The sequence below is a fragment of the Salpingoeca rosetta genome (assembly GCF_000188695.1).
Source record: "Salpingoeca rosetta unplaced genomic scaffold supercont1.14, whole genome shotgun sequence".
Lineage (NCBI taxonomy): Eukaryota > Choanoflagellata > Craspedida > Salpingoecidae > Salpingoeca > Salpingoeca rosetta.
The window spans coordinates 1,416,135-1,435,647 of NW_004754920.1; the positions used below are offsets into that span (position 1 = coordinate 1,416,135).

Genomic DNA, 19,513 nt, shown 5'->3' on the forward strand with positions numbered 1-19,513 from the left:
AACAACAACAACAACAACAACAACAACAACAACAACAACAACAACAACAACAACAACAACAACAACAACAACAACAACAACAACAACAACAACAACAACAACAACAACAACACACACACACACGCACACAAACACACACCGACACAAACACAAGCACACAGACACACAAACAGATCGAGATGCAGTGGACAGGAAAACACAAGAAAATGGCACGGCAAAGACACAACCACAAGTGCAATCGCAGCGTGCACAACCCCACAGTCACAACAACACAACGTACGTACCATGTTGGAGGGTGTGAGGACAGAACCAAACACAGCAGGTGTGAGGGATACAAACAACAAACAACAGCAGTGGTCGGCGTCGGGTTGTCTTCGTCTTGGGTGGCGGTGAGTTGGACGACGATTCGAGAATGATTTCACACAATCGCGTATATTTTTTTCTCTCGCTTGATTTGATGAAAAAACAACAACTTGCGGTATGGTGGTCAATAGGATTTGAACTGAGGACCTGAGAAAATGAACCGCGCCTAAACATTTCAGATGCATGTTAATTGAAATGTGCAAAAATTCTCCCATTTCCAATCATTTGGAGTGCTGCTGTGGCCGAGTGGTCTAAGGCGCGAGACTCAAGTTCTCGTACTCGATAGAGTGCGCGGGTTCGAACCCCGTCGGCAGCATTTTTATTGCTTTTTCGCACTGCACTTCACGCCACGCATTGTGCATGCTCTTTGCGGACATGCATCTCTTCTTTTTTTGAATCGTGTTATTCACTCTTTGCTGCGCCTGTGCCGCGCGTTCAAACGTGCACTGTGCTTCACTCAAAGAACACAAGTTGCAAATCAAACAACAGAAGGCAGAGCAATCTGCAAATAACCGGAATAACAGCGGTTGCAACAAGGCCGAAACAACACCAGCGAGCACGCAATGCACAGGATGGGTTGCTTCCCTGGTTCATTCATAGCCTGCTTGCCTGAACCCAATACAACAGCACCTTCACACGCGAACACCAACACTGACGACGACGACGACGACAACAACAACAACAACTTAAACAACAACTTAAACAACAACACACGCGAACAAGAACGGTGGTTGCCTACTCTTGTGGAAATACCCTCCTCCTAGACTTGCTTGATAGCCTTGTACGTCTGCGCACTCGTGCGTCGGAACACCACCAACCACGCCACAGCCCCTGCAACCGCCACAATCAGAGCACTGTACAACAGCAGCAGGTGCGTGCTGCGCTGAGTGGACTGCAGCAGCATGTCGGGCATCATCATCTTCTTATCCTCCGCACTGTCTTTCAGGTCTCTCATCACCTCTTGCTGTCGCAGCTGCGGTCGTAACCGCTCAACACCCCCATGCTGCTGCTGCTGCTGCTGCTTGCCGACTGACTCACCTCTGACGTTGCCATCTTTTTCCATTGCGCCATCACCCTCATCATCCATCCCCTCCCTACGCTTCTCTGCTGCTCCGTCTTGCTTCTGCCGGCGCTGTGCCCTGTGAAGCCCCGCCTTTGGTTTGGGAGACTCGGCGTCCTCCACTACGATCGTGCCGTAGAAGCTCTGCAGGTGCAGGCAGGTGGACGTTAGATTGGGGCGCCCGGCAGTCACGCAAGAGGAAAGCGAACAACGGCATGAAAGAACGTGGACGAAAATCGCAGTGGACATGGAATCGTGCCCAGGCACAGAGATGGAGACACACAGACGGACAGACAGACAGACGGACGGACGGACAGACAGACAGACAGACAGACAGACAAACACACACACACACACACACACACACACACACACACACACACACACACACACACACACACACAACGAACCCTCTGTAGTGTGGCTGGGACCCTTGGCACTGCCGCCAGCCGTGGCCCTGCTCGACCAGCAGCGGATAGCGCTCGAGAAGTTCCTGCCACGTGCGGCGTGACACCGCATCACGCGCCTCCAGCCAGCTGCGACCATGGTGGCAGCAAGAGGAGGAGCGCAATTAGGGTTGGATGGGGCCGAAGGGTGATGTGTGTGGAAAGAAAGCAGCGGATCAGGGGAGAGCAAACGAGGTATTCAAATCAAACACACGTGCACACACAGACATACACAGACACACGCACGCCAACACACACAGACACACACACAGACACACGCACACACACACACACGCACGCACGCACGCACACACACACACACACACACACACACACAGACACAGGTACGGACACAGACAGACAGACACATACACACACACCTGGCAATTCGGGCGGTGCTTGTTGTGATCTGTGATGGGAGCGGGAGGTTTGATGCTGCGCGTGCAATCGCCCGCAGCACTGCCACCTCTTTAGCGCCCATCTTCTCTCTGCTCGCCACCTCCACAGCCAGCATGTGGTGCAGCGTTGTGCTCAGGTCCGACGCGTGCGGGTGTTTGAAATACGCGGCGCGCTCGTGTGCGGGCGGCTGCGATGCCGTTGGCGGCATGGTGTGGTCGAGGCGTGGCAGGCGCAGGCCTGACGGAAGCCAAGCAAGCGGGGGATGGCGGGAAGGGGGAGGGGGTCCGGTGTAGCGGATGCCGGTGTGTTGAGTGAGGTGAAGCGGCATATCATTCGAACAAACAAGGCGGTTGACAAACAAACAACACAAAACAAAACAAACAAACAAACAAACAAACAAGCAAACAAACAAACAAACAAACAAACAAACAGACAAACAAACAAACAAACAAACAAACAAACAAACAAACAAACAAACAGACAGACAGACACACCGCGGCAAAGCAACCCACCGAGTCTTTCTGTGAGTTCGTTGAGGATGAGACCAACAACATCCGTCTTGGTATCGGCGTCGCACCCAATCTCGCTGATTCGTTCCCCGCTCTTGTACACTGCATCACAATCGACACGCACGCGGGGGAGGGAACAGCGTGAATGTGTGGATATGTGCATGTTTTTGTACGTGAATGTGTGTGTGTGTGTGTACATGTGTATGCGGTTACATGCATTTACATGTGAGTTTTCAAAAGGAATCAAGGCAGCAATAGGCCCAACCAAAGGTTGCACCAACCATGCACGTCGCATGCTTCTGGTTGTCCCTCGGCCTGCTGCTGGTCATCATCGCCATCGCTGTGAACACGCACGACACGGGCAACTGGAGGTGGCGATGGCGACGGCCACAGATATGGTGGGGGGGGACACGGTTGGAGATGAGGGAGACGTGAAACGAGTGCATGATCGGTGCAAGCGGGTGCGTACAGGTGCACACAGCAAACAACAGCACGCGAGGGCAGCCGAGTAGCTGTGCTCGTATGAGCGAGCACGCATTCGCATACTCAAGTACATGCGCAAACACACACACGCACACACACACACATACACACACACACAAGTACACAGATACACACACACACACACACACAGGTACACGTACCGCTGGGGGCAGACCAGAAGTGGAGGGTGAGGCGGAGGCCGACGTTGCTGGCTGGAGACTCGATGATGGTGACAAAGGGGATGGGCTCTTCCCGAGACGCTTCCACGACTTGCTCGACCGATCTGACCCGTACACGACATACACGCGTCGTGTGTGAGCGCATGCACATTAGTTGACGTGCTGCAAGCGCAGGACAACACACGGGAAACGGAAGAACACTGCAAGTGTCTTACCACGAGGCACACACACATACGCGCACACAGCGCGCGCTTGAACCGACAGACATACCTGAAGGGCTCGAGGCGTGGTTGATCTGAAAGGAAAGGAAGGAGGAGCTCGGCCACTTGTGTTTCCATGAACGAAATGTCTCCCCGCTCTGCAAATGGGCAGAATACAAACACAACGTCGTGGCGACACGTCAACAAAAGGAGCATCTGTGAGGAGGTGGCAGCGGCCAGAGGGTTACAAACACAAGTGAGAGGGGGGTTGGCAGCCGAGAAGGCAGCATTGAATGCACAAAACACACACACACACATGCAAACACACACAGGCACACAGACACACACGCACAGACAGACACGCACACACACTCACACACATGCAAACACACATGCACACACAGACAAGCCACCACCACCACCATTTCCGGTCTGCATTTGCATGAGCAACTCACGAATGGTCACGGCATCGCCTGGGTTGGATGCGGTTGGTGGAAAGACTTTGATGGTCGGGTATCCCGTGACGTTGTGTCGCTGACACGCACGCTTGTTTGCCTCGTCGCCGCAGTTGATCGCGCCCACCACCAGCACCTCACGCCACGTGTTGAGCCGCTGCGACAGCGTCCGCCACGCAGGCGCAAAGTTCTGGCAGTGGCCACACCAGCTGGCGTAGAACTCCACCAGCCACGCAGCCTGTGCGCCACGCCGCTGCCCTGCGTTGGCCACTGCCTTGCTGCCTCCCTGCCGCTCGCTGCCGCCAAGCACGTGCGCCATGCTGTCTGCGTCCAGGCGCACGATCATGTTGTCGCCGTCATACAGCCCTGGGATGTGCTTTGCGCCCTGCGCCTCTTGAACAGGGCACAGCACAGCCAGCCCTGCCACCGCCACCAGCACAGCCACCACGGCCACGCGCAGCACCAGCCATCTCCCCCTCGCCATCACACAACACAAGCCACTGACTGCCACAAGTTGTGGTGGTGGTGTTGTTGCGTTGCAGGAGTGGGCTTCTTGTGTGTTTGGATTTCTTCCTGTCGCCATTCGTTCGTTTTGCATTGCGCGCAACCACCCTCACTTTCTTTTCCTCTTCTGCTTGTTGCTTGTTGCTTGCTGTCCTCCTCTCATCATCATCCTGACTGCCGAGTTGTCGTTGCTCGCTGCTGCAACCAACGCAACAACAAGCACCAACACCACCGGCACAACCGGCAGACACGTCGAGTCTGCGCCTTGGTGGCCGTCTTTCTGTACCAAGTCACCCATCATTCATTGAGCAAGCGCATGCCAGACGCGCACACCATGAAGCCCATCATGGTTGCGGCCGTGTTGCTGGCGATGGCGGCGTTGCTGATCAACACCACCACCGCGTTTCAACCGAACCAGCCCATATTGATTGAGGTGGACGAGGCGCCTGCCACCATGAGCGTTGACACATCGCAAACTACAGACGCAGAGGTGCGGCGTCCTTGAAACCGTGGTTCTTGTGTTCCTGCGCTCGCTGATGGTGGTGGTGCTTGTCGTTGTGGTTGTTGCCGTTGTTGTTGTTGTTGTTGTTGTTGTTGTTGTTGTTGTTGTTGTTGTTGTTGTTGTTGTTGTTGTTGTTGTTGTTGTTGTTGTTGTTGTTGTTGTTGTTGTTGTTGTTGTTGTTGTTGTTGTTGTTGTTGAGGACTTGATCCGACTTGACCACTTCCTCTTCTGCTTGTTGCTTGTTGCTTGTTGCTTGCTGTCCTCCTCTCATCATCATCCTGACTGCCAAGTTGTCGTTGCTCGCTGCTGCAACCAACGCAACAACAAGCACCAACACCACCGGCACAACCGGCAGACACGTCGAGTCTGCGCCTTGGTGGCCGTCTTTCTGTACCAAGTCACCCATCATTCATTGAGCAAGCGCATGCCAGACGCGCACACCATGAAGCCCATCATGGTTGCGGCCGTGTTGCTGGCGATGGCGGCGTTGCTGATCAACACCACCACCGCGTTTCAACCGAACCAGCCCATATTGATTGAGGTGGACGAGGCGCCTGCCACCATGAGCGTTGACACATCGCAAACTACAGACGCAGAGGTGCGGCGTCCTTGAAACCGTGGTTCTTGTGTTCCTGCGCTCGCTGATGGTGGTGGTGCTTGTCGTTGTGGTTGTTGCCGTTGTTGTTGTTGTTGTTGTTGTTGTTGTTGTTGTTGTTGTTGTTGTTGTTGTTGTTGTTGTTGTTGTTGTTGTTGTTGTTGTTGTTGTTGTTGTTGTTGTTGTTGTTGTTGTTGTTGTTGTTGTTGTTGTTGTTGTTGGGTGCCGAGGATGCCGCCAAGAACGTTTGGTTGTACATCATCGATGGTGTCATGTTGTGCACATGCTCACCCAACACACACACACACACACACACACACACACACACACAAACAACACAACACACACACACACACACACACACACACACAAACAACACAACACACACTACACATCCACCTTCCCTCCCCCCTCCCACGCCCAAATGTGACAGACGCGCGTGCGCCGGGATGATGCGTTGACCACGTACAAGGCGACACTGCCGTTTCACAACCGGCTCCTGATCCATTGGACCGGGAAAGGCAGCAAGATCATGTTTGCCATCGCCTCCGCCTCTGCCACGGGCCCCACCACCCTGTACCGCTCAACCGACTACGGCGCCCACTTCAAGGACGAGACCAGCAAGCTGAGCCGCACCCTGCACGTGAGCTCCTTCCGCCCAAGCCCGCACGACTCACAGCACATTGTGGTGGTGGATGCGGTGCAGTCGCGCGTGTACATCACGGAGAACGCCGGCTCCTCTTTCGACAGCGTCAACCCGGGCTTCACGCTCGTCTCCGCACACTTCAACCCGCTTATTGACGGCGTGATGTGGGCCGAGGAGGCCGCTGGCGACAAGTACTTCCTGCGCGCGAGCAGAGACCGTGGCCGCACGTGGTCTGACCGCCTCACCGACGCCAGCCACCGCGACTGCGAGCTTGACCGTGCCTTCTGGTCACGCCCAGCGTGGCACGCACAGGACAACAACGACACGCTCTACGTGACATGCATTGCGCAGGGCTCGCTCTCCATGCTGCGCGTGGCGTCTGTGAGTGGCAGCGGGGTCCTGCGTGGACAGGACATCACCCCAGTTGACATTGCAAACGACCTCTCCCCAGGCACGTTCAACCTGATCAACGAGTACATGTTCATCTCCTCGGAGGAGGAGAGCAACGACGATGACGACGATGCCAGCCACCACAGCGGCGGGCAGGCGGGCGGCCACGGCAAGCACCGCGTCGTGTATGTGTCGACCGATCGCGGCGCGTTCCAGCCAGCCATCTTCCCTGCAGACGCAGGGCACGTGCTCAACTATGAGATTCTGGACGCCACGGAGGACGAGGTGGTGCTGGCCGTGCTGCACTCGGACACGTGCAACATCTACATTTCGCCACGCGACGGGCGCGAGTTTGTGCTGTCGCTGGCGGACGTGGTGAAGACAACAGACCGCGATGGCGATCAGCTGAGCGACGTGGACTTCCAGCGCATCAATGCGCTCAGCGGCGTGTATGTCGCCAACAAGATCAACAACACCCGCGTCGTCACCCTCATCTCGTACAACAAGGGCGCAGAGTGGGAGCGCGTGCGTCCCCCTCCATCCTCCTCCTCCTCCTCGTCCTCGTCCTCGTCATCCAACTGCATGCTGCCTGACTGCAGCCTGCACCTTGGCATGTCGCGCCTTGCCCTCTATCTCGGCTACCAGTACAACATGCTCTTCTCCAGCCGCTCTGCGCCGGGGGTGATCCTGGGCAACGGCAACACGGGGTCGGTGCTCAGCGTCACGCCCTCCGCCTACATGACGGTCGATGCGGGCATCACCTGGTCCAAGGTGTCCAACCTTCCCCGCGAGTTTGTGACTGTCGACCACGGCGGCGTTCTGGTTGGCGTGCAGCCGTATTCCTCACGGACACAGGCCGTCAAGTCGCTGCTCTACAGTGTTGACGAGGGCAACACGTGGGAGGAGTACATCTTCACCTCCACCCCGCTGCACGTGGTGCGCATGCTCACGGAGCCCGGCGAGACGTCCACCGTCGTGTCGCTGTGGGCGTACAACGACCCGGCTGCCACGGGCGAGGCCCGGCAGTGGCACATCATCTCCATCGACTTTGCGGGCCTGCTCGGGCGCGAGTGCACGGCGTCGGACTACACGACGTGGTCGCCGCGTGACATCAAGAGCCCCGTCGGGTGTCTCCTCGGGGAGCGGGACGTGTTTGAGCGACGGAAGGCGACCAGCAAGTGCCTCAACGGCCGCGACTACGACCGCCCCGTGAGCACGCACGCGTGCGCGTGCTATGCTGATGACTACGAGTGCGACGAAGGGTTTGAGCATGCGGAGGATGATGCTGACGTGTGCCTGCCCGTTGGCGGCGGCAAAGCCACCATCCCTGCCTGCACGTACCGCGGCCAGACCATTCACGTTTCCCGCGGGTACCGGAAGGTTGCCGGCAACAAGTGTGCTGGCGGGCTCGAGCACGCGTTTGCGCCTGTGGAGTACCAGTGCCCGGACCCGTGCCCCGTGTCAGAGTGGAGCGAGTGGAGTGCGTGCGACCTGTGTCTCGATCGCATCACGCGCCGCACCCGTCACCCGCTCAACCCGGACCAGCCAACAGACTACTGCGGCGCCCTGCAGGAGATGAAGCCGTGCGAGCTGGCAAACTTTGACGACGTTGTGTCTGTGTTTCCCGAGACGCTGCACACGCGGGTTGGCGACAGCGTGATTCTGTCTGCGCTGCTTGACAACGTGACGGTGACGTGCAACGACGGCTCCACATCGGGACCGCACCTGGAACTCGAGTGGGAGATTACAGACACGCACGGCAACCCTGTTCCGCACGCGTACGAGCCGTACAACGCGAATCTGCCCGTGGCCACGAACCGCGACGTGTTGGAGAACATCAAGTTTGTCACCGCCGGCGTCTACACGGCAAAGCTCACCATCAGGTGTGTGTGTTGTGTTGTGCTCTCTGTGTGTATGTGTGTGTGTGACGTGTATGTGTGTTGTGTTGGTTGTGTAGGCTTGGACGAATACAGAGTCTCTCTCGCCGTCTTCCCCGCTCACAATTTCCACCACCACAATCACCGCCACATCCCATCCATCCCATCCGTGACACCCCCCCTCCCCCCAAATATCCTGCTGAATTTCACTTCCTGCACAGGAACGGCGACAAGTCCGACTCGGACGTGGCGACAGTGGTCGTGTACCACGGGATGGGGTGGGTTGAGGCTGCATGGCACGGCAGCGCAGACCTCTCGCGCTATTCGCACCACTACGAGGAGCTGATCAAGGAGACGGCTGCAGAGGCGCTGCGGGAGACGCTCGGCCTCAGCACGCGCATGCTGGACGTGGAGGATGTGTGGGTGTACAGCCACGAGGCAACGGTGTACGGGCGCGTGTACCTCACTGACCCCAACGTCAACGCCACCGCGTACTTTGGGCGGCTCGACGCCACCTTGAAGCAGGCAGCAAAGAGCGGAAGCTCGGGGCTGACGCTGACGCTGCCTGGACCGCAGACGTTGAGCGTGATGGCCGGGTCGACCTCGGTCACGCACGCAGTTGATCCCGATGCATACACGGACGACGACGACGGTTCGTGGTTCTACAGCTCGTCCTCCACAACCACGACCACGCACACGCCGTGGCACGAGAAGTCGTCCAAGGCGCCGAGCCCCGGGCTGATTGCGGTGCCGGTGGTGCTTGTGGTGCTGGCGGCTGTTGGCGGCGTCATGTACTGGAAGGCCCGCATTGGCCGCTTCAACAACGTCCAATGTTCGTTTGCACGCATGCAGGCGAGGGGGGAGGCGAGGAGGGGGTGTTTTGTGTTTTGTGCCACACACACATAGACACACACACACACACACACAGACACACACACACTTTGTGTACATGTGTTGCTGACGTTGTGTGGTACCTGTTTTACCTGTTTGCTGTGTGCTGTGTGCGTGTTCAGATCTTGGCGACGACGATGAAGCCGATGCCCTCGACTCTGATGATGACGACGAGATGATCGAGCCACAGCTCAACAGGGTGCGCTCACTGTGGAGTGCGTACGTGCGTGCGTGGAGTGCGTACGTGCGTGTGTTGTTAGGTTGAGTGCTATGGAGTGGCGTCTTCGTGCTTGGCGACTGGTCTTGTCGTTTGTTGCTACTGCTCACGGCACTGCTTGTTGCCCTGGTGTCTGTTGTGTGTCTGCTGCATCCATCAGCGCCCCGACCACGAGATCATTGCTGGCGGCACCAACGAGGGTTTCACTGCCAACGTCGACTACGAGGCGACCTCCCAGGACGAGCACGTGGACCACGACTCCTGAGCCCCTACATGCACTGCTGCTGCTCCCCTCCCTCCCCCCATGCACTTGTGTTCGCGTGCGTGTGTGCGCGTGTGTGATGATCATGGCGGGGGTTGTTGTCCCCCCCTCCCCCTTTCTTGATGGTGATGATGATGCGTTATTGATTAAGTTTCATGTTGCGTGTGGCATGGTTGTTGTCGTCGTCGTTGTTACACCACCAAACTTACGTGTGTTGCTGCTTCCGCTTCTGTCGTGCCTTATCGTGCGGGACTGTGCTTGTTGTTGCTGTTGGTTGTGGATGGATGAGTGTGCACTTGAGACGTGAAATGCGAATTGAGACAAGCAAGAAGCAAGCAAGCAAGAAAGAGAGGAAGAAGCAAGAAGAAAGAGAGGAAGAGAGGAACAAGAGGAGGAAGAAGCAAGAAGTGGCAATTCACTGACACACAACAGACCGAACGATGGCACCGAACAGGGGAGGGTTGGATGCGGTGGTGCTGGGAGGCAGCACGGGAGCGCTGTCAGCCGTCCTCTTGCAGCCACTGGACGTCATCAAGACACAGATGCAGATTGCCCCCTCGAGGTGTGCATGTGTGTGTGTGTGTGTGCATGTGTGTGTGAGTGTGTGTGTGTGTGTGTGTGTGTGTGTGTGTGTGTGTGTGTGTGTGTGTGTGTGTGTGTGTGTGTGTGCATGTGTGTGTGTGCATGCGTGTGCATGTGTGTGCATGTGTGTGCATGTGTGTGTGTGTGTATGTGTGTGTGTGTGTGTGTGTGTGTGTGTGTGTGTCCGTCACTCACTGTCACTCGCTCTCACTCACTGTCACTTACTCTCACTCACTGTCACTCGCTTCGTCACTCACTCACTGTCACTCGCTCGCCCTGTCACTCACTCTGCGACATCTGCTTGCTCTCCATGTGTCCTCATCGGCTTGGTCTTGATACAGGGTCGGCGTGGGTGCGTGCATGGTGCAAGTGTATCGGAAGAGTGGTCCCTTTGGCTTCTGGCGCGGCTTATCCCCGGTACGTGTGCGCTCCGTGTGTGCATTGCTGTTACCGGATCCACTTGACGTCCACTCTGCCAGCCGTGTTCTTCCAGCTCATGCTCTCGGCCCTACAGCGTTCCTTGTCATGTACACACATGCACATATGCACATGCACACTTACACACATTGACACATTCATACACCCATCCCGCCCACCGTCTTGTTGGAACAGAGCCTGGTGCGGACGGTGCCTGGAGCAGGCCTGTACTTTGGGCTTGTGCACAACCTCCAGCTTGCACTGGGTGCGAAGGACACTTCCAGGCTATCAATCACCAACTTGGCCATTGGCGGCGGCTGCCGCGGGGCGGTGGCGCTGCTCCTGCTCCCGGCCACCGTCTTGAAGGCGCGGGCAGAGAGCGGGCTGTTCCAGGACGAAGGCATTGTGCGTGGCCTACGCCATCTCTGGGCACGTGAGGGCATATCAGGTTTGTTCTCGTGTGTGCGTGTACTGTGTGTGTGTGTGTGTGCGCGTGTGTGTAAGTGTGTGTGTGTGAGTATGTACTCCCCCTCCTCTCTCTCTCTCTCTCTCTCTCTCTCTCTCTCTCTCTCTCTGTCTCTCTCTCTCTGTCTCTCTCTCTCTCTGTCTCTCTGTCTCTCTCTCTCTCTCTCTCTCTCTCTCTCTCTCTCTCTCTCTCTCTCTCTCTCTCTCTCTCTCTCTCTCTCTCTCTCTCTTTGTGATTGCGTGCTTGTATGATGCACGGGGCCTCAGTGTGTGTTTGATTGCGATGAATCGATTGGCACACCTCACTCAAGCATATTCCATGTTCACACACACACACACACACACACACGCACACCACTCGTGGCACAGGGCTGTTCAAAGGTGGGCTGCCGACCGTGCTGCGTGACGCCCCCTTCTCGGGCCTGTACCTCAGTCTCTTTGAGGCCTTCAAGACCCATCTTCGCGCGCGTGGGATGGGTGCAGATGCATCTGCGATGGTTGGTGGACTGGCAGCGGGCACGCTTGCATCGTACATCACGCAACCCTTTGATGTCATCAAGACCCGCGTGCAAGTGCATGAAGGACACGTGTCTGCCTGGTCCATTCTCAAGGAACTCATCCAGGTCAATGGCGTGCCTGTGCGTGTGTTTTTGCGTGTGCGTACATGCGTGTGTGTATGTGTGTATGTGTGCGCATGCGTGTGTATGTGTGTGTGCACATGCGTGTGTGAATGTGTGTGTATGTGTGTGTATGTGTGCGCATGCGTGTGTATGTGTGCATGCATGCATACATGTGTGTGAGTGAGTGTGTGCATTTATACGTGTGTGCATGCGTGTCAATGTGTTGGACGCGCCCCTCACACGTGCACCATCTCCGTATCCACAGTCGCCGTCAGCGCTGTTTCGCGGCTCGCTCCCGCGCGTTGTTCGTCGCGCCTCGGTTGCCGCTCTCAATTGGACTCTCTTCGATAAGGTCTGCAGCCAGCGGCGGCGTGGGGTGGCGTGGGGGAGGGGAGGCGTTCGCTGTGTCAAGCAAGTGCTGTTGCACCGAAGAAGGGTGTTGGGCCAAAGGCTGTATCGAAGGCCGTTGTGCCGCCCCATCATCACATCTTAACACACACACACACACACACACACACACACGTGTCCACGCTTTTTTGTTTCGACTTGCTGATCATGTGTTGTCCCTCCCACCACCGCCCGACAGCTGATTCGTGCATGGCACGAGCGGCACTAGCGACCGCCATACATCCATCCACGTCGACGCTTCGTTATCATCGTCACTGTCGTCTTCGTTATTGGCAGGCTAGGACAAGCACAGTGGTGGCACGTGCGTGTGTGTGCACACGGTGTGATGGCAACGCTAAACGACTTATTGATTGAGCTCATCTTCTAATAGAACAATGAACCGCATACGCAAGCAAGCAACGAGGGCGTAAGGGAGCAATCAAGCAAGCAGTCAAGCAAGCAATCTATAGAATGCAAGAGGGAGGAGCGTCACTGCCACCCCGTCATTGTCTATTTACACATGCACACAAACAGAAAGCGACATGAGCAGAAGGCAGGACCAAAACGACAGGTTGGTGGCTCATGAGTCACGGTGACGTGTAACGATTGCGGGTGCGGCAATTGCTCACCGCGAGTCACAAACAAAGGTGAAACGCACTCTTGCGAAAAGAAAACATTGAAAATAACATGAAAACTTTACCACCAACACACAGACACACACACACACACAGACACAGACACACAGACACAGACACACACACACACACAAGCACACACACACACACACACACAGACAGACAAGGTCATCAGCGGTCATGGAGGCTTGAGCGAGAAGAGCATCACGTTGCGGACTCCTGTGGTCGCATATTATCACAGACGCCCTTTGCTCTTCTCGCCAGCTCGCGAACAGCGTGCACCACCCGGTCCGTGCCCTGAACAAATAAAGCGACGCAGTGCGGTAATGAGTTACTCCTGTGTCTGTGTTCGTGTGGGTTGGAAGGGCGGGGGAGGGAGGGAGGAAGGCTAATTGCGTGCGTGCATGTGTGCAAAACCCATACCCCCCGGTTCTCATCATCTCCATCGCCTGACCTGGTGCTGAGCGGCGAGGTGTTGTAGCAGCAGCATCTGCTCCTCCAGTGACGCCAGCGACGCCGCCAGCGACCCGTGCTTGTCATCGCGCGCAAACACACTGGCCATGGCAATTTCGACGGTGGTGGTGGGCGGTATGTGAGATGAGTGATACAGGTATCGGCAGGGGTGAGCGCACCCACCATCCCACACGGCACCGCAACTTGCAAGCGAATCAGGATGGTGTTGGCAGTCTGTGTTCTGCCACATCGGTCGCACCTGACAAAGTCCACCATCTGCTTCGTGTCGGCAATGAGGAGCTGGAGGGTGTGGGGGACGTCAATCTGATCGTGCGAACGCATTACGTGGTGCGCCTGTGGTGCGAGGAAAAAGGGGCGCGGAGAGAGAGAGAGAGAGAAAGTCAGAGAGAGGGGGGGGGGAGGTTGTGTCAGCAGCACGTTGTGTTGTGTCGTGTTGTGTTGCGTTGCGTTGCGTTGAGTTGTAAGCGGGTTGTGTGAGAGAGTGAGAGAGCGAACGTGGAGAGAGCATTAGCACAGCACAAACCGTTTTGAAGAGGCTCTTGGTCATGGCGACCGTCTGCTTGCGATCGTCATCCGTCACAGCTCGAGTCACCGGCGCAGACTGGCAGAGGAGGAGGTGGAGGTGATGATGGCCATGGTGAGCGGGAGACAGGTACACGGCAGGGTGCAGACACGAAAGGGATGTACACACACGCACGCACGCACGCACACACACATGCAACATGCAGTACAGCCACCACATACACTCCACATATGCACACACAACAAGCAGGTACAGCCACCATGACGTACTTGTGTTGTCTTGACGAGGTTTGTGTTTGCTGCTGGCGTCAGGTCCTCATCCTCAGCGTCAACCTCTGGCAGTGAATCAGGCAGCACCATCTTCGCGCCCTTGTCCAGCGTCAGCGTCTTGGACACCTCCTACTCGCCAGTTGGAAGAAGGACAGTGGGTGATGTGCAGTTGAAGGAGGGAGAGATGGAGGTGAGCCCATGCAACGCAGGTGGAGTCATGGGCTTCAGCAGTGGCAGCAAAACGAAAAATGGCCGGCAAAACACAGAACACAGAGAGAGAGAGAGAGAGAGAGAGAGAGAGAGAGAGAGAGAGAGAGAGAGAGAGAGAGAGAGAGAGAGAGAGAGAGAGAGAGAGAGAGAGAGAGAGACAGAGAGAGAGAGAGAGACAGAGAGAGAGAGAGAGAGAGAGAGAGAGAGAGAGAGAGAGACAGAGAGAGAGAGAGAGACAGAGAGACAGAGACAGAGAGAGAGAGAGAGACAGAGAGAGAGAGAGAGAGAGAGAGAGAGAGAGACAGAGAGAGATAGAGGGACAGAGAGAGAGATAGAGGGACAGAGAGAGAGATAGAGAGACAGACAGACACACACACACACAGACACAAGCACAAATGCTGGGTTACCTCTTCGATCGTGGAGCCGTCTGCATACATGGACTCCAGGCGTCGCCTGATGTCCTTGAATGCGGGGCGATCGTTTGGATCCTGCTGCCAGCAGTCCCGCATCAGCTGGTACACCTGACAAGTGGCAACGGCCGTGAGATGGCGACTTGATCACACACAACTAGAGGTAGAAGCGAAAACAGACACACAAACACTAACACACAGAAACACAAGCAAACACACACACACACAAACACATACACACACAAACACATACACACACACAGACAGACACAGACACAGACACAGACACAGACACACACACACACACACATAAACAAACGCGTACCTCTGCGGGGCAGCCCTCTGGCCTGGGCATGCGGTACCCGGCGTCGAGGCGATCGAGGACGGTATACAGATCCATGCCCGGATACGGCGTCGATCCGAGCGTCGCAATCTCCCACAGGCAGATGCCAAAGGCCCTGCAATGGGGAGAGGTAAGGTGGGAGGGGGGTAGGTGGTGTGACTTGGGTGAAGGGGAGCCGGAGCTGGTCACTGGGGAACGAAGAAAGGAAACCACACACGACATTGCCAAGCTATTGGCTGGAACAGGTGTGGTGTTGACTGACCACACGTCTGATTTGATGGTGAAGCGGTTGAAGCTCAGCGATTCGGGCGCCGTCCACTGCAAGTGACGATGACATCAACAACAGGAACACCATTGATGGGGTGAGGTCGAGCATGACACAGGTCAACGGGACGTGGCATCGTGTGACCTGCAACAAAGTCAAATGTAGTGCCATCGAGCCATTGGTGCAGTCATCCATTCGATCCAAGCCGCCTTCTTTTCTCACCCGCACATTCACACTGGCCGCTCACCTTGATGGGGAATTTCGAGCCCTCCTTCGCTGTGTACGGATCCTCCACCTGCAGCAGCCGCGCGAGGCCAAAGTCCGCTGTATTGCGGCGCAGACAACAGGGGTGAGGGCTGGCATGGTCGTGGTACAATTGTTGTCTCAATGGCTCTGAGTATGGAGAGCAGTGCCGCTGACAACAGCAAACACACGACGCAATGAGCACAGGTACACACACCACTACCACCACCACCACCACCATCACCATTTGCGTGTGTTGAGTGGACGCACCAAGCTTGACGGTGAGGTTTTCGCCGACGAGGCAGTTGCGGGCAGCGAGGTCGCGGTGGATGTAGTTGTGCTGCTCGAGATACGCCATCCCGGACGCAACCTGCGCCGCAATGTACATCATCGCCGTGGGATCGATCTGGCGGTGATGATGGTTAATGGTGGTGATGGTTGTGTATGTGGGAGCGCACGCAGCGTGCCCATGGAGGTTGTGTGTGTGTGTGTGTGTGTGTGTGTGTGTGTGTGTGTGTGTGTGTGTGTGTGTGTGAGCGCGACAGAGTCGCAAGCGGGTTGGCGGGTAGATGCGTGGGCGAAAAGGCAGGCAGATACACACACATCACACAAAACAGACATAACACACATGTGGCCACGTTCGGACCTCCTTCTGTGCGTCCTGGTTGCGGAGGTAGTCGAGGAGATTGCCGCGGGGCATAAACTCCGTGATGATGAACAGTGGGGTCTCGCGCGTGCAGATGCCAATCAGCTGCACGAGATTCTCGTGCTTCAACTGCAGCGGTGTTGGTGTGGCAGTGTGGTGGTGTGTAGCGGTGCAAGCGAGGTGAGCTGTAACCAGTGGTGGGTCATGGTCATGGTTACACACCACGCACCATCCGGCAAGCCATTAACAGCGAACAAAGGCAATGCAACACGTGGAGTCACACCAAGCAAACAAGAGCAAGATCAAGAGCAAGATCAAGAGCAAGAGCAAGATCAAGAGCAAGAGCAACAACAAAAGAACAACAACAAGAACAACAACAACAACAACAACAACAACAACAACAACAACAACAACAACAACAACAACAACAACAACAAGAACAAGCAAGAACAAGAAGATCAAGAACAACCTTCTTCATGACGTTTGCCTCCTTTAAGAAGTCCTTGACATCCATGCTCCCTTCCTTGAGGGTCTTCACGGCAATGCGCCGCTGGTGTGCCGTCCACACGCCCTCGTACACCTCACCGTACTGCCCAGCGCCGAGCTTACGGCCCATCTTGATGGTAGAGCGGTCAATCTCCCACTCGTCTGCGGCCACGTCAACCACGGCCGCCTTTTTCTTCTTCTTCACAGGGTGCTGTCGGTGGTGATGGCAATGATGGTGGAGAAGAGACAGGGGAGGGGTGGAGTGGCGAATCAGAGACACGTAATTGGAAACGCGTGGCAGCGCAAACATAGAAGGCACGGGACGGGCGAATGTCACGAACATGCACACAGACACATGTACACAGACACATACATCCACACACACATACACACACACATACCCGCAGGACGTGGACGAGGCCATCCGAGTTTTTGCGGTAGTAGTTGATGAGGTCGCCCAGTGCGGGGAAGGGCTTGTCTTGGGCGACATACACGCCCGCAGGCCCTTTGCTCACTCGATAGTGGAACACCTGCAGTCGGCAGACGTGGCGCACGTGTACAGATGGGAAGGAGGAGGCATGTGGGTGAAATGGCTGTTTGGGCACATCAAAGGACGCAACCGCAGACAAAGGCACACACACACACACACACACACACACACACACACACACACACACACACACACACACACACACAACATGGATTCACAGACACAAATTCCCAAGCAGGCAAGAGAGGAAACACGGACCGACAACCCTTCACCCCCACGCCCCCCCCCCAATACACCACATGCTGTGCAGACCTTGCCGTCGTATCGCATGGAGATTGAGTACTCCCCGGGGCTGCTCTGGGATTCGCGCACGAGGAACGAGCCATCAATGCCGTTGCTCAGCAGAAACTCTGCCGTTGTTCGCGGGATCTGGCACGTGGGGATGTGTGTGTGTGTGTTGGTTGTGTGTTGGTTGTGTGTGTGTGTTGATTGTGTGCGTGTTGGTTGTATGTGTGTGTGATAGAGTGGGGCAGTGTGAGATTGTGAGAACATGTGTATGTGTGCGTGTGTGCGGAAGAAGAAGACAAAGGTGAACGAAAGGCGGAAGAGAAACATGTGAGGCGAGTGGGCGCGTTGTACAGTCGTGCATGACATGGAGGAGCAGCAGGTACGATCGGCAGGCCGGTTCACACTCACCCTGCCATGATACCAGGGCTCCTTGTCCAGGCTCTGCATCGGCGCAACGTAGTTGGACGGGATCCAGCCAACCTCCTTGGTGTCGGCGTGCTGTGCTTGCCACCAGTTCTCATTGTCGTTGCTGTGCCAGGGCGTGAGCGATGTGAGCGACGTGAGCTTCGTGAGTGCGTGCGGACGGCCGTAGGGAACACAAACGCGTGCTCAACACAATAGCACACACACATTTGCACACAACGCGTGCACAACACAATCGCACACACCCTTCTCGCGCGCGCACACACACACCCTTTGCACACACACACACACACACACACCTGATGACGTTGAGGTGATCACCCTTGCGAAAGCTCATTTCGTTCTCTGTGCGTGCCTTGTAGTCATAGAGGGCCACGTAGATTTGCGATTTGCGCGGGCGGCCAACGGTTGTTGCATGCCGGCCACCCAGATCTGCCATGACGAAGGTATTACATCACCGCATGAATTGATGACGAAGCGACGAAACGAAGAGATGTACAAGGAAACGTTTCACACAACAGGTGAAGGGGAAGACGCCACTCACGCGCGTGTGCGGGAAAGGGAGGGGGAAGAGCAAACAAGCATGCATCGTGCTGACCTGGGCTGGATTTTGATGTCATGGAGCGCTCGACGGTGTGTTGGGGCGTCCCCCGCGCTGATTGGGCTGACTGTCGCATGGCTTGCATTTCGCTGGGGGACACGGTAGCTGCAGTGCCACGACGTGCTTGTTGAAACGCGGTTGATACTTGCTGCCGTTGCTTCGGCGTCATTGGTTCCAAGACGCCGGCATCCGACACGGCGCGATCAGGCGGCCCGCCCGCCTGTGCAGTTGCAGGGAACACGAAGCAAATCGCAGACACGCAGCTGAGAGAGAGAGAGAGAGAGGGGAGGTCACGTCACCACACCAAGATCATGCAACAAAAAGCACACATACACGCGCGTACACATACACACACAGGGGCGCGCGCGCGCCTGTGACGGTGGACCGCTACATTGTGACACACAATTGCGCAGTCATGTCATCACAACATCACACAATGCTACCACACAACATAACATGAAACCGGCAGCATTTGGCCAGTGTATGCAACCTTGATGGTTTTGTTCCCCATTGCGTGTTTGCGAGAGCCCGAGACCCTTTCTTGCTCTGGTTGCTGACAAGCTCTTCTGGCGTGCGTGGCAAACCAAGACCAATTGATGTGACTGGTCAGTCACAACGTCGCATCAAGCAGATGCACGAAGGGATGGGCGGTGGTCGCGGTGGTCGTTGTTGTTGTTGTTGGTTTGTGCTCCACTACATTTTATGCTGTCCATTTGCTTGTGTGTGTGTGTGTGTGTGTGTGTGTGTGTGTGTGTGTG

The 19,513-nt window shown here is 56.0% G+C and overlaps 5 protein-coding genes and 1 non-coding gene across 6 annotated transcripts in view; 3 read left to right on the forward strand and 3 right to left on the reverse strand.

Annotated features, from left to right (window-relative positions):
- The window catches only part of PTSG_06411 (uncharacterized protein), a 2,543-nt gene extending 2,100 nt beyond the window's left edge, over positions 1 to 443 (reverse strand). Inside the window, exon 1 of the mRNA XM_004993243.1 lies at positions 285 to 443. Coding sequence (XP_004993300.1) covers positions 285 to 287 — 3 coding nt within the window. The 5' untranslated portion in view covers positions 288 to 443. The remainder of the gene's footprint in view (positions 1 to 284) is intronic.
- A 152-nt stretch (positions 444 to 595) lies between these two features.
- PTSG_20113 lies at positions 596 to 679 on the forward strand. Its single transcript has one exon. It is a non-coding gene; the product is annotated as a tRNA-Leu (tRNA).
- A 188-nt stretch (positions 680 to 867) lies between these two features.
- PTSG_06412 (uncharacterized protein) lies at positions 868 to 4,699 on the reverse strand. Its single transcript, XM_004993244.1, has 8 exons — positions 4,095 to 4,699; positions 3,710 to 3,797; positions 3,422 to 3,543; positions 3,059 to 3,142; positions 2,781 to 2,879; positions 2,250 to 2,505; positions 1,830 to 1,959; positions 868 to 1,567 (listed from the first exon to the last, which is right to left on the reverse strand). The coding sequence occupies exons 1-8, from the start codon at positions 4,690 to 4,692 to the stop codon at positions 1,124 to 1,126; spliced, it is 1,821 nt and encodes a 606-aa protein (XP_004993301.1). The 5' UTR covers positions 4,693 to 4,699; the 3' UTR covers positions 868 to 1,123.
- A 233-nt stretch (positions 4,700 to 4,932) lies between these two features.
- PTSG_06413 (uncharacterized protein) lies at positions 4,933 to 9,981 on the forward strand (the record flags this gene model as incomplete). The annotated part of the gene is made up of 6 exons (XM_004993245.1): positions 4,933 to 5,088; positions 5,627 to 5,698; positions 6,129 to 8,614; positions 8,830 to 9,440; positions 9,622 to 9,698; positions 9,877 to 9,981. 6 exons carry the CDS (start codon positions 4,933 to 4,935, stop codon positions 9,979 to 9,981), a joined length of 3,507 nt encoding a protein of 1,168 aa, XP_004993302.1.
- Positions 9,982 to 10,403: 422 nt separating this feature from the next.
- On the forward strand, positions 10,404 to 12,856 carry PTSG_06414 (uncharacterized protein). Its single transcript, XM_004993246.1, has 6 exons — positions 10,404 to 10,540; positions 10,902 to 10,977; positions 11,173 to 11,425; positions 11,812 to 12,065; positions 12,328 to 12,414; positions 12,649 to 12,856. Exons 1-6 carry the CDS (start codon positions 10,419 to 10,421, stop codon positions 12,676 to 12,678), a joined length of 822 nt encoding a protein of 273 aa, XP_004993303.1. The 5' UTR covers positions 10,404 to 10,418; the 3' UTR covers positions 12,679 to 12,856.
- Positions 12,857 to 13,288: 432 nt separating this feature from the next.
- Positions 13,289 to 19,227, reverse strand: PTSG_06415 (TK/ABL protein kinase; the record flags this gene model as incomplete). Its single annotated transcript, XM_004993247.1, has 18 exons — positions 13,289 to 13,381; positions 13,539 to 13,638; positions 13,797 to 13,891; positions 14,082 to 14,159; positions 14,351 to 14,479; positions 14,968 to 15,081; positions 15,296 to 15,428; positions 15,576 to 15,631; positions 15,826 to 15,902; positions 16,092 to 16,227; positions 16,468 to 16,596; positions 16,937 to 17,164; positions 17,355 to 17,483; positions 17,756 to 17,872; positions 18,140 to 18,260; positions 18,454 to 18,586; positions 18,753 to 18,975; positions 19,219 to 19,227. 18 exons carry the CDS (start codon positions 19,225 to 19,227, stop codon positions 13,289 to 13,291), a joined length of 2,100 nt encoding a protein of 699 aa, XP_004993304.1.
- Positions 19,228 to 19,513: the final 286 nt, after the last annotated feature.

Bases quoted from the DNA above. Each gene is read 5' to 3' on its own strand.
- PTSG_06412 (XM_004993244.1), bottom strand. From the start codon at position 4,692: ATGCAAAACGAACGAATGGCGACAGGAAGAAATCCAAACACACAAGAA. The intron at 2,506-2,780 runs GTGGGTTGCTTT...GGCTTCCGTCAG, and splicing joins CGAACTCACAGAAAGACTCG to GCCTGCGCCTGCCACGCCTC. The intron at 1,568-1,829 runs GTTGTGTGTGTG...CTGCACCTGCAG, and splicing joins AGCCACACTACAGAGGGTTC to AGCTTCTACGGCACGATCGT.
- PTSG_06414 (XM_004993246.1), top strand. From the start codon at position 10,419: ATGGCACCGAACAGGGGAGGGTTGGATGCGGTGGTGCTGGGAGGCAGC. The intron at 10,978-11,172 runs GTACGTGTGCGC...TTGTTGGAACAG, and splicing joins TCTGGCGCGGCTTATCCCCG to AGCCTGGTGCGGACGGTGCC. The intron at 12,415-12,648 runs GTCTGCAGCCAG...ACCGCCCGACAG, and splicing joins ATTGGACTCTCTTCGATAAG to CTGATTCGTGCATGGCACGA.